This window comes from Porites lutea, chromosome 2, assembly GCF_958299795.1.
Source record: "Porites lutea chromosome 2, jaPorLute2.1, whole genome shotgun sequence".
Taxonomy (NCBI): domain Eukaryota; kingdom Metazoa; phylum Cnidaria; class Anthozoa; order Scleractinia; family Poritidae; genus Porites; species Porites lutea.
The window spans coordinates 28377484-28391472 of NC_133202.1; the positions used below are offsets into that span (position 1 = coordinate 28377484).

General features: G+C 40.6%; 1 protein-coding gene across 1 annotated transcript in view; it reads right to left on the bottom strand.

Moving 5' to 3' along the window:
• The window catches only part of LOC140925990 (uncharacterized), a 56546-nt gene that overhangs the window by 20070 nt on the left and 22487 nt on the right, over positions 1-13989 (bottom strand). Inside the window, 12 exon segments of the mRNA XM_073375807.1 lie at positions 291-493; positions 1755-1980; positions 2338-2446; positions 3161-3300; positions 4297-4650; positions 5964-6790; positions 8276-8589; positions 8818-8922; positions 8925-8974; positions 11122-11406; positions 12229-12706; positions 13442-13617. Of these exon segments, the coding sequence (XP_073231908.1) occupies positions 291-493; positions 1755-1980; positions 2338-2446; positions 3161-3300; positions 4297-4650; positions 5964-6790; positions 8276-8589; positions 8818-8922; positions 8925-8974; positions 11122-11406; positions 12229-12706; positions 13442-13617 (3267 nt within the window).

Below are 13989 nucleotides of genomic sequence, written 5' to 3' on the forward strand. Positions count from 1 at the left end.
GACGAATTACCTATGGAATAGGGGGTGTTTGGGGGATGCCTTCTCTGTCCCCTTTATCCTCTCTTGATAAAAAGTAATGATGCCGAAGTTTCGGGCCTGGCCCTTCATCAGTGGATCCGGAGTTACGTTAGAATCGGATAACCATAAAAAGTAAATGTTTCTTTAAATAGTAAATGGGTAATTGACTAATCAGAGAGTGCGCTTTACTTTCGCTATATATGTTTATAAATAACCCAGAAATGTCTATAATAAATAATGGTCATAAGAGGTAAGAAAGTATGTCAAATTACCGTCTTCGTCCATTTGTTTGCCCGACCACTCCAAGCTTAGATCTGGTAACGAGCTCTTCACAACAGCTATAAACTTCACTTTAGCAGCGTTGGAAAACGCTTGAACAATTTTGACTTTGGGTACTTCCTGCCCTTTGACATCAAAGTATACCGATGCGCTGGCGCTCATATCACGCTTGAAGTATCTCAGCGTAATTGCGCAACTGTTGAACAACAAAACCATGGACAGACGTGTTAGAAGGTTTTTTCTTTTATAGAGAGTATGTCAGCAGAAAGATCTCACCAGACAGATTGGACCCTTATGGTGAAGATTAGCCAAAAACAGACACCTGTGGGATCGATCCAGGGAGAATTTCCTCTGTCAAGAGTGAAAACAAACCCTGATGATGATGTTGATGATGATGTCAGCATCGAAAACGAGTGCGACTTCGACGAGTTTACCGATTGAGCCAACAGCGCATCAGTTCTGCTCAGCCGCACGTGCTCAACTTGTTCTTGCAAGTCGCGCTACGGCGAGTTTTCATCGAAAAGTCGAGGTGGCAGGAGCGAATTTCTTGTTTTGTACGTGAAATCAACAACATCCCATTGTAATATTTTCCGCAAACTTGAACTTGAAGTAACTCCAAAGAGAACCTGAGTAGCGAAAGTACGAAAAGGAGTTGTACTCGTTGTCGAAGTCGCTCTCGTTGTTACTTCTAATAAGCCCACCCAGGGCTGGCTCACTGGGAGTTTATTGGATAGAGGGCGATGTTAGAGGAGAGGGGGTGTTTAAAATTGGCGCCGCAACTGCTTATTAGAAAGATAACGGTAATTGGACGCTTTAGCTGGGTTGAGTTGGTCGTTAGTTCTCGCGCTTTTCTCTGAGAGTTCTTGCTCCGAGTACTCCGCCTTTCCCCTTACCTAAAAACCAACATTTCAAAATCTATTGTCAGCTATACTGTTCTCCTTCATTTGCATTACACGGTTCGTACAGATAATTTTTGGATCCAAAATTCAAGACATTTTCCAGACTTTTTTCCAAAACAGTAATTTCTTTTTCCAGGCTCTAGGTTATCAAAACGGTGATCAATAGAAACCTTACAAAACCGCAGGAACGAAGTGTTTTTTCATGATGTGCTGCAAAAGGTACAGGCGCGACTGAATAAGATTTTACCAAAACGAAAAAAAAATCACTTATAAAGCACTTGTTGTGGCTTTGAAAAAAAACCTCAAGACTTTTTTAGCATTTTTTCAGACTTTTTTCAAGTCTGGAAAACTGCTGGGCAAATTTCAAACCTTTTTCAAGACTTCAAGATTCTGTACGAACCTTATCATTAGGTTCGACACGTGAAATAGGACGTTCGAACTAAGCCTAACTGCTTTGACTTTCTCGGCTCTCTCAAAAGTATAAAATAATGTTTTAACCAAATAGGTCCCGGAAAAAAAAAACAGAAAAAGAAAGAAAAAAGCAAAAGAAATCCTTACGTCTTGTCTGCCGGCAGAGTGTTTGGAGGAATGCGAACCACTGCTCTTTGAGGTAAAATCAGTTGCTGAAGCTTGTCCCTAGAGAAACACCATCGCCAGCCGTCATCATATTTGCATTTACAAGTCCAGAGGTAGATGGGATCTTCTGGGAGGTTATTAGGGTCTTTGGAATTACTCCCATCACAAAGAGCCTCTTCGCTGGCACTTATCGTTCTTTCTTCGCCACCTGAAAGGAGGAGTGTAAGTTAAAAAATGACAATTTGTTTGGAAAGCAACTGATTTTCACGCAAGCAAGTCCTGCATAATCTGGTACAAAACTATAGAGGGAATTCAGCTGAGATTAGAGGTGACAGATGGCCATTTGCATTTCTTTGTACCTCGCCAAACCAATTGTACAGCATTCGGTAGCAAACTTTGGAAGAACAGTGTCCTCAGGGATAAATCATGGATTTATGTCTAAATGGGACGCACTCAAACAATTCTCTCATGGATTATGAACTAAACTGTGTTTTTTCTGGGGTTTTGATTGGTATTTCCATGGGAAAAAAGAGTCTCCTTTTCACCCATTACCATAGTAACATACCCTTTATCTTGGCAACAAGTTTCTTGGTTTTTACCACGACCGTCAGTGACGCACGAGCAAACAACAAATCATCGTCTCTCACGTACGCAGTGAACGTACATCTTAAAACCTGCAAAAAAGTGACATAGTCATCAGTTTTCTCGGCGCTTTTTTTTCTGAGGCAGAAACCTCTACTTTTTTTCCTTTCGCCTTCTTCTACCTCGAATTCACACTCATTGCCCGGGGGGGGGGGGGCACTTCTTAAAAGAGACTAATGGGGATGTGCCGCTGGATGGGGTCACATTTTCACGGCTGGATTGACTATAATGGAGTCGTATTTTCAACAGAGTTACTAGAATAGGGTCGCACATTTTCCGATTTTTGGTGTTTTGGGGGTTTCTTCATATTTACGGTTAGCAAACGCACCAGAATGTTTGTACTGTAGGTGAAAAGTAAGATGTTCTTCATTCAATTTAAAAAATGGGTCATTCCATTTTAGGACGATGACCCATTTAAAGGATTGATAAGGTAGATACATAAATAGAAAGTGACTAAGTTGGGATCACGAAGATTACATATTTGCCCAAAAGTGACAAAGATGTGGTCTATAATTGGCCACAGAATACACTATCATGGGGTAGGGGCTCTGAAGTAAATCGCGCCTTTCGCAGCAAAAAAATACTTAAGTGAAATGGTTTTGGTTTTTTATTGCTGACTATATAGAAAGATGCGCTAGCTCGTGAAATATTTTTCAACGTTGAAAGAAAAATTATCTTGTCGGCTCGCGGCCACGTAATAATTATCCTCTTTATCTCTCTGCCCAATAAGTATAAAACCGGGTTACCTGTCCAGCCGTCAGTTGGCCAGCTCCAATCCTTAAAACTAGGCTCTCGTCGTTAAACCGAAGACTTTGATCATTGCAAGACCACAGGTACACCATGAAGCGTTTGTTTCGACTCACACAAGACGGAGGCTGTACTTTTGCTATTTCCAAAATAAGAAAAAGAGACTTCATTACAAGTACGTGGAGCTTCTCTTTTTGAGTCAATATCACACCATGACTGACGTCAATCGTGGTGTAGACAGATAACATCTCCAAACTTTGGTCTTGTCCACTCTTAGCTTAGTATATACAGTTTCATAAACGAGTAAGAGGGTTTTATCAGGCTTAAAACACGATGTTTGCTTATTAGTGAACCGCTTCATAAACGTCTTCATTTTTTCGAATGCTTCACCATTCTTCCCGAGGAGATAGGTGCTAAAAACTTAGCTGTGTTTTGATAATCTTTTTAAAAAATTCTATTTTAACGAATAATTGTTTGAATTAAGCCCATGTATACAACGTTTACACAATTCTTGCAAGTTTCAAACCCTCAACTGTGAGAGTCAAAGAGCCGTGAACACTGATTTAACTTTGACGGTTTACTAATCAGTCACAATAAAGTTAGGACACACAAGCAATGCGTTTTAGTTTTCTCACGCCTGGCCATGTAATAATTATCCTCTTTATCTCTCTGCCCAATAAGTATAAAACCGGGTTACCTGTCCAGCCGTCAGTTGGCCAGCTCCAATCCTTAAAACTAGGCTCTCGTCGTTAAACCGAAGACTTTGATCATTGCAAGTTTCAAACCCTCAACTGTGAGAGTTAAAGAACCGTGAACACTGATTTAATTGTGACGGTTTACTAACCAGTCACAATAAAGTTAGGACACACAAGCAATGCGTTTTTAATTAGTTTTCTCACGCCTGATTGGCTTCCTCCTTTCGACACAGTAACATTCTAGAAATATTTCTTGAGTTCACGGTCAGTTTCAGTTTTTTTTCCGTGTTTTACCAAAGACAACTTGTCCTTTCTGAGAGACAACGCCATAATCAGGAACCACGGAGCTTTTCATGGATAATTTACAACACTAGCAAATAGATAATACCGTATTTACAATTAACAATTATAAATACCGCGCAAAAAAAAACAAAGCTTACCTCTAAGCGTCACTCTTACAGATGGGCTTAATGAAATCCTGGTCCATGGGAACGAAACCTTTGGGACCGCTTTAATAATACGTCGAACAGAAACGGTGCTGCAAACTGTCTGGCCACTAAATTCCGCCAACGCACAACAAGTTATGTTGTAAATGATTCCAGTCTCGATGAATCTAGCACCAAACGTCACCACCTTCCTTCCCTCAGAGGACAAGCGCGCGAGTTTTTCATTTACCTGCTGCAGGTCAGCGGTTTGGCTAGAAGTGGGGGAAGAGGAATCGTCGAAGGACGCAGACCAGTTAAACTTTGCGCGTTGGTTTGCCGTTGCAGTTACCTTCAACCTATCGCACGAACCTAACACAAATTGCACCGAATAATTAGGTTTCTTTGGAATGGATCTGCCGCACCAGGATTTATGATCCGGGTTTTGCCAAAGGAGAATAACCTAACAGGTTCCAGCACATTTCACATTTTTTAGCTATATATCGTAGCACGCTAGAAACGCAACTTTTAACTGTGGCGTTTATTATTAAAATACCCACTAAGGGGTTATACGCTTCTGATATAACTTAACTATACATAAGTAAAATGCTAACATTTCATGTATAAACTATCATGATTTGCACACAAAGCACTTTTCACACAACAAGAAGGCAAATCAATTAAGTAAATGGATTGACTGCCAGTCCCATTACCAATAGATCCTTTGCAGCTAGTCGTGCATTCACGTGGTACAAAATCACCATGCTGGACAAGACAAACAAAGGAAATTATCAATCTAAATGACGTAAGACTTTTGTTCGTCTTGTCCCAGTGCGTCCCTTGCTCTACAGTATGGCGGTTTTATACCACGTGAATAGGGAGCTTAAGCAACAACGGCGGCGACAGCTATGAGCTTAGAACGTCACTTAGAAAGTAATTTTGCGCTGCTTCAAACTTTATCGCGTCTATTCCATCTCGTTTAATTCGACAAATGTTGGAATTTTTCTGGGGTTGGATTCTAAAGGACTGTACTGAAGTCCAGGAAAAGAAAAAGAAATTCGTTGTTTAGTGTTCACGTTTTCCACAAAACGTGAAATTAGGCATATTCACGATGTAGTCGTGCAAAGACGGCAAAGAAATATACAAGAAAGCGTTATGCGCGTGCGAAGTTGTTGTTTTGCTAATCTAAACCTATTGCTTTTTTGCCGTTTTCGTTGCCGTTGCCGTCGCCGTCGTCGTTGCTTAAGCTTCCTACTGACCAGCTGCAAAAGGGCCTACTTACGATCCTAAATCAGTTAAAAATAGAGTACCCGTACCAGAGTGATCGCCCGGGCGCCAAAAGCCTGGTTAAACAAGGGTTAACCAGTTACCAGGTTTTCACAAATGCGCAAAACCGGGAAAACCAGGCTTTAACCAGGGCCCAGTTGTTCAAAGGCCGATTAGGGATTAACTTGGGGTTAAATTTAACCCTGGTCTCTTTTTCTTATGTTCAAAAGCATTTTCTCAGATAATTTTCTCTCTTATTTTTAGAGTTTCCAATCATCAACTTGTAGACAAAAAGAATTAAAACTTAAAAGCTTTTTCAGCTCTCAAATCTGAATTCAAATCTCGAACTAGCCGTAGGTTATCTTAACCCAGATTTGAACAACGCGGCCCAGGCTCTTAAGGTACTGTCGTTTACAAACCTATTTCCCCAGGAGCTGACAGCTTTACTTCAAGTTCAGCAGCGTTTGGAGAATCTTCCACATAAACCTGCCTGTCTTCATCAGAGGAAGAGTGCTTCGTGAAGGCAGATCCTTGACGATTGATATATCTTAATCGAATACGGAGGGTTTGACCAGGACGGAGGGAGGAGTCGCGTAGAAGCTGAACCAGGAGCTTTCCTTTTCGACAGCGACATTTGGAATTTCCGCTCAATGAGAGCTTCCAAAATGCAGCTGCCGTGAAAAAACTGGAACTGTTCTTCCATGCGTTACCACCACAGTCCACCGGTCTGTTAAACATGCAGAAGAGATAGTTGCGCTTTTCGCTGAAGACGCATTTTGTAGGCTCAGGAACAAGGTCGTAAATGCTCAACTTCTTCGCTATTGACTTCGCTTGTTCAACAGCATTTGGGTCAAACATAACGCTAATCATGGCGTGTTGAGGGGACAAATCGGACGTCATCGAGCAAACTATGGATTTATCGCTCGCAAAAGTAGCGTCCAGCTTTTCAGATTTTCCATTCGCCATAAATAAAATGCACATCAAATTCGAAGTGTTCACGAACCCTGTCCCAGTTAAAGTCACCGTTGTTGCATTGCTGATCAAGGTTTCGTTAGGAGTAACGAACAGGATTTTAGGCTTGTTATAAACCAAAATCTTCCGCCTGAATGTAATCTCATTTAAAGCACCGTTCAGTGTACAGTTTAATGCATATTTTCCGGAGGGCATCCCAGTTGACGTGAAAAAAAACACTTTTGACTTCTTATTTCCTTTAGTACGAGCCTTACCAAATCTCAGAGGGTATTTTCTGCAAAAAACAGCGGCAAAAAGATGAAATTTCATCAACTAGTCTTATTTTGGGATAATTTAGTAAAGTTTGTCATACCTCATGTAAAGGTCTTCCCAACTTTAATTCTACAACCCTGGTCAAAACATCTTAGGACACTTGAGGAAATTAAGCGCGAAAACGCACTTTGCTGATTTATCTTTTAACTTAATCTAATTCTTATATTTTTCTACCAGGTAGCGTTTAAACTTAAAAGTAGAACATCGCTTAGCTTTACGCGCTACTTTTCCTTAGGGTTGATTTCCACTGTCGCGTAATTTTTACGTGCGTGCGTGCGTAAAATTCACGTTCGCAGATAAAATAGAAGCAATGCATGAAAGGTGGCTCGTAAGCGTAAAAGTTGAACCTCGCTCAACTTCTCGTTTAAGCTCAGCACTTTTTATCTTGCCTCTATTTTTTTCACGTGATTTAAATTTACGTGCGTTATCGTGCGCAGCGAAATACGCGTCAGTGCAAATCAACCTTGAGGTTGGTTATCTACTGTCATGTAACTCTTACATGTACGTGCGTACGCACCTAAAGTCTCAAGTGTAAATAGAATAGAGGCAATATATGAAAGGTCACGCGTAAACGTCAGAGTTGGCTTTTGTTCAACTTTCATGTTTACGCGCTAGCTCTCTCAAGGTTGATTTCCAGTCACGCGTTTTTGGCACACACGCGAACACAGGTAAATTTTAATCACGTAAATGAACTAGAGGCAAGATAAAAAGTGCTGAGCTAAAACGAGAAGTTGAGCGAGGTTCAACTTTTACGCTTGCGAGCGACCTTTTATGTTTTGCCTCTATTTTATTTGTGAACGTAACTTTTACGCACGTACGCAAGTAAAATTGCGCGACACTGGAAATCAACTCTTAGAGTGGATTTCCACTGTCGCGTAATTTTTACGTGCGTACGCGCGTAAAATTGAAACAGAGGCAATATATGATGGTCGCGCGTAGACGTGAAGTTAAACTTCGATCAACTTTTACGTTTACGCGCGATACTTCATACATTACCTCTATTTTATCTACGTGCGTATTTCACGTTTATAACTACAGGAAGGTGGAAATCAACCCTTAAGGTTAATTTCCACTGACGCATTTTTGGCTACGCACGTTAACGCACGTAAATTTTACTCACGTAAATAAAATAGAGGCAGGATATAAAGTGTTGATTGTGAAGTTGAGCGAGGTTTCACTTTTACGCTTACGTGCGTACGTTTGTCGCGTTTGTCTAAATTCCTCTATTGTCTCTATTTTACTTACGCTCGTAAAAACTGTGCGACAATGGAACTCCGCTAAAGTTCAACGTTTTAGTGCCCAGGCGTCCATTCTACATGTGAATTAATTTTAACACAATACAACCTTGAGGAGAAAAGAGAATTTTTAAAAAACTGATCCGATTTCTAATAAATGGTGATGCGAATTTAAAGTTGGCTTTTTTTTTAAACAGACTATAAAAAAGCACCTTTCATTTTCTCCTTGAAGATAACATTCGATTATTTTCTTCGGTGCCGCTATAGTCAGGCACATCGGTGTAGATTCGTCACCAGTAATCGCTTTCACATCAACATCGAGGATTTTCGGGCATTTGTTAAACTGCAGCGGGTCAAGTTTCGGATCCAAGCATTCACCACAAGAGTCTGTTTCGTTTTTGCCTCTCACTACTCCAGCACAGTCAACACACTTGTTGTTCCCTCCGCAGACTCCACAGCGGTCCTTTCCCCAGCTAAGGGATTTTCCAGTATTTCCACCAACACAAACACTACTATTGCACTCAGACTGTCGATAAGAAAACAACACGTAAACGTGATCAAAGAGTGTCCGTTCATAAATTAAGTCCCCAGGGGCTTATTAATTTAAATCACCTTTGATGGGAAGGGGGGGGAGCTTAATAGTGAGGGGGATAACGCAATTGGTTTCCCTAATACTTATCCGCTGGATAGTGATTTATCCGATGGATAGCGCTATCCAACGCTTGAACAACCGAGACCAGAACTACAAACTCACCGGTACAGCACCGCAGTCTCCATTGCAGTGCCTAACACTGGACGTACTGTCATTGATTCGACAAATTCCGCATTTATCTCTGAACGACGGAATTAAACAGCTGTTATAGAACAGAAGATGGGTGCTGCTCCTCGTAACGTACAGTTGCCGCACTCATCTGGAAAAAGATGAGTAAGGCAAGATCAGTCAAGTGCTGTAATACAGTAAAAACAAGAACCGCGTATAGAGACCTAGTGAATTAAGAACCTCCTGGCAGAAATTTGCCATTTCAATACCCAAAAATACGAGAAACTGTTTAGACAAGCAAGACCAAGCAGGTGTTTTACCCGTGGGTTACATTTAAATTATAATAAACATATTAACCAAGGAGTTTGACTTTGAAAGTGTAATTTATATTACAAAAAAATAGTTTAGTTATTAACTGAACTAAATATACATTTCCCTGTAATTAGTTTTGTCATGAATAAACATTGCATTTTTGAAAAAAAACCCAAGTTTATACATTTTATTGATTTTAAGAACCTAATAAAAAACTAACTTAGCCTAAATTGCCAGTACGTACCCCAAAATAAGAGAGCCTTTTTTTTACAAATCGATCATAATTTTCTATGGTCTACACTCTCACAGACCAAAGAAATGACGTCATAAAATGTTCAAAACTAAAGTGGAACCACGAGCCGCAGGTGAGTGGTTTCACTGCAAAGTTTTGAACATATTATGGCGTCATTTCTATGATCTATAAGGGTGTAGACCATGAAAAATTGTGGTCGATTTGTTTTTTACAATAACATTTATATTTTTACGAAAAACCAAAAAGAAAACAACCGGCACTGCGTGACATGTTACGTCATTTCCATGGTCTATACTCTCATAGACCATAGCTCTCGACCAATCAGCTCGCGAGGATTCGCTCAGTTATTGTAAAATTTAGATTTGAAATGACATAGCGGTGCAATAGTTAGGTACTTGCCGACCTCTACTACGGCGGTCATGAATGCAGAGTCCTCACGGAGAGAGTACGTAACCGTATAGCCTAACAGTGACTACGGGATTTTTCCCCCTGTGAATTAAAGAATGCGACACTGCAAATTGGGGGGGCGGAGGGGGGGTCGGGTGTTTGCTTCAGCAGGGATTTTCCCTGTCTCGTAAATATTTTGAATTAACATCTACTCCCCATAATAATTCATTTTTCATGATTACTAATGTATTATCTTTGTCACGTGATTTGTCACACCCATTTAGACTTTTTATTTCAATCCAAATTTACACCACTTTATAATTAACACTTGCAATTTAATTTATTTTTTTGTCAATGACTATCGACACAAAGTTTGTGGAATTAATCGCCATTTTCTTAAATTATCTACGTTGTCTAAACTATAACGTTTCTTGTTAAGAGGGAGACTGGGACGAGAGAAAAATATGTAATAATTACGAAGGAATGGATCATTTCACAAATCCCCGATTTAGCTTATTTGACTGTAAATGAAATATGATGGAAGGAAAAACGATTGTGGTCACATTCATTAAAGTGGTGTAATCTGCAAAGTCCATATTTTGCATAATTATTGGAGTGGATGGTCAGGTGATCTAAAAAAAAGTAGTTTTTAAGGTCCAAAGTGGTTCTGGTCACACAGCGGTCTAAGGTTAAAATGAAGGAAGATACTGGAAAAAAATCAAATCATAGAACCCCGCATGTAACGAGGACCCATGCCTTAATTCACCTGAGTAGCTCATTTGCTTTCGCTGTTAGTAAAACGTTGGGAAGACGTAATTACTTTAAAACTAGAAGTGTCAAATACTTTCTTGATAAAGTGAGAAACAACCTACGGTTGGTTTTAAAACCATTGATTGCGTAAAAAAGGAAAAAAGTTGACTTTTTTACCCAAGTACTAGCGACTAAGCCACAAGACAGGTCTTCACGTTGTAGGATTTGGCGCTACGGCAAGAGGGCATTTCCAAGCATGTGCAGCACGTCATTTTGGGGCTCTTTTACTTCCGGCCACCGTAGTAGAGGTCGCCCTACCGATTTCCTAAAAAACCCTATTATCTCAATTCCGCTTCATTTTGTTATCATAAAATGTGTTTTTATTACTGATTCCCAACTGGGTTCTTGTAGGCCTTGTCTGAGCGGTTTTCGCCATAATGTTGTGATGCGCGCAAGCGGAATCAAACTCCATTTATGACGAAAGTTGAACTACTTCTCGAAGCGCCGCTTAAAGGGTCCTTTGAGAGCTCCGCTTTTTTCCTTGGCTAAATCTGTATATTAGAAAGTGTCAATGGGAAATACAATTCAAAACTCACCCAATCTTTTATTGGAATAAGCTTGGCCATCACACCCCACACACTTATTCCTCCTATCTCTCCTGCACATCCCGCATTTGTCTCTTTCCAGATTCGATCCAGCTTTTTTATCACAGCCCATCTTTAACACGATACATTTGGCCGACTGACGAGAGTAGGCGGTGTCAGAGTCCATGAAGCTGTCATTTAATGTGTTCATTCCAGATGTTCTGTTGTCAGAACCGTCCCAAGCTCGAAACTTGAAGAAGGTCTTTTCACGTGACTCAGCTTTCCCCCAGGATATGCCTACAGAGCAGAAACAAATAAGCCTTTTATCGGATTTAAAGGATCTGTGTCACGAAATTTAACAAATTTCAAACAGCAGGAAGAGCCACCAAATTGAGTGAAACATATAAAAATAATCACACAAAACATGAAAGACTGAAACGGATAAGATGTACAGCTTAACTATAGACATGCTTTCGTAGCAAAGAAAACCTTGGGTGTGAACAGTTAAAACAAGTTCTTCGGGATGCACTAGTAGACCTTTTATTACACAAGATTCCGTCCGAAGCAATTCGAATCAATGAGCCGGCTGTCACTCAGAGGAGTAGTATAGACTACTTCCGATGGTAGGCGTTTCATGTATGATTATTATACAGTACCGTTTTGCAGGTTTGTGGCTTGAAAGGTCAGGGGATAGTACCGTAAAATTCCAAGAGCAGAGGTCCCTCGGAAGTAACTTCAAAAAATGTTGCCCTTGCTAAATCCCGAAAGAAACGAAAAAAAAATTGTAGAACCCTTTCCACCACCACCGCCCCACCATTCTGCTCGGTTATATCACGTGAGAATCATTGCTGCAGTTGCTTTTCCGAATTTTTAACGATTATTGTATGGTAAACGCATGACAAAGAAAGAGTATATACAGGTGAGAAGTGCTTCACTGATTTCGCGTTCTCCCACCTCCTAAAGTTGAGAGTGGCAATTCACCTCATACGTTGACTGTCAAGGCTTCGATTTTGTCACGGATTTTTCGTGAAGCATTTAGCAAATATTGTATCTTCGGGTAACCTCAAATTCTGAACCATGAGCGCCCATTTTTTTTCTTTGAAGTAAACACACAAGTACCTTCATTAGCTTTAAACCTGATCCTGTCAGTTGGCTTTACCAGAAGCACCATCCCTGAAGTAATATTAATGTCTCTGAAGACACCATCATTGGTTTTATACTGCCACTTGCCGTACTTCTGCACGGGCGCCTCTGTGATAGCCAGCCCCACGCCTACATTGTCAAGATCCTCCACTAGAGGCGGGTTATCTCTATCGGCGAGAGCCTCTCCAGCTTCCATTTTATTGAACAATTCATCTCCTTTATTCTCACGGATGTACTTATCTATGAGTCCTTGACTTGACTTGGTAAAGGTGGACACCTTTATGTTTTTTCCCTCTATATCGCTCACATTCTCCGGAAGTGGAGGAAATTGAGCAATTAAGTTCTTTACGTTGAGTACTGGGCGATCGTTCACTGGTCGTATTGCCAATTTCAACTTGGCTTCTCGTCCTCCATAAATGCACTCGCCTCCACCAGGCACAAAACACTCTTCCCTCTAAAAGAACAAAACATAGGAAATCTAAAAACCTACAAATAATGTTTCCAGACGTCTAGTTTAATCACATCACTGCACTTGACCCTAAATGGGCGGATAAACATTATTTAAGCGCTTCGTTTTCTATGGTCCCTATAGTTTCAAAACAATAAAGAGATAACGTTGTCATAAAACGTGTTCAAACTTGCTACTGTACCCCACTGCTACTGTGGTACAAGCTCCCGTGAAAAACTTCCTATAAGCTACGCACTAAGTCATTGTGAACTGGGTTGTGCATATTTTTTTAATGGCTAAATCCGCAAGCGGGCAAGATGAATGGAATCTTGTGTTCTCATTGGCTAAATATACCCGAACGAGCAAGATAAGCCTGTCCTGCCCGCTAGGGATTTCCCTCTTTAGTTCTCGTACAGTATTGTTAAGTTGTTCTAATTCATTCATTCAGTTGTTTTTCTGTTCTTTAATTTGTATTTGACTTGTTCGTTAACCCATATCCTTATCGTTAGGTCGTCACAAGCCTCGGATGAGTCGCAGCCTTCTAGCTTCCTTCCTTCCACCTCTGTTGGATGTGACCAAGTACTCTGCTAAACACTCGTAACAGTTCAAGAACACATCCCTGACCGAGTCTAATACACCCTCCAACCCCCAACCCCCAATGTTGATTGTCAAAGCTTTCTTACAAACGAAAAGATATAAATGTTGCGATATCCCTGTTTCCAACCGGACGACTTAACTTACCCTATCGAAGAGGGCGTGCCGAAAAGTAGGAGCCTTGCACGCGGGTACAAGGGTGATATTCAAACGGCCAACAACATTCTGTGATGGGCGAACAATGCACATTGCGCGCGGGGTAAAGAACGATCTCATGTTCACAACTTCCAGACTGCGCTGTGTCGTGCGACATTTCAACGTGACTGTAGAGGAAATAAATTTCAATGAGAACGTAATTACACCTATTGAGAAACCTCTTTAAAGAGAAACGCGATTTCTGAACAAAATAGAATTAGATCTCCATAATAGCAGAAGTGTAGATTCCATCACCAAATAAATTTAACAAGTAAAGACGTGACTGTACTCTGTTCTAAAGCACGAAAGAAGCGTAGGGGAAACACGAGACGTGTTCGAGTGTTTCTCTTCACGTCTTGAGTGCTCTAGCCGCTTCCTAAGTGATTTACAACAGAAATGAGCAAAGTCAAGGCTTCTTTTACTGCATTTCTTTCTAATTCTCAAAACAAACTATTGATAAATGGCGTGACAGCCATAGCAACGTGTTTATACCCTCAAAA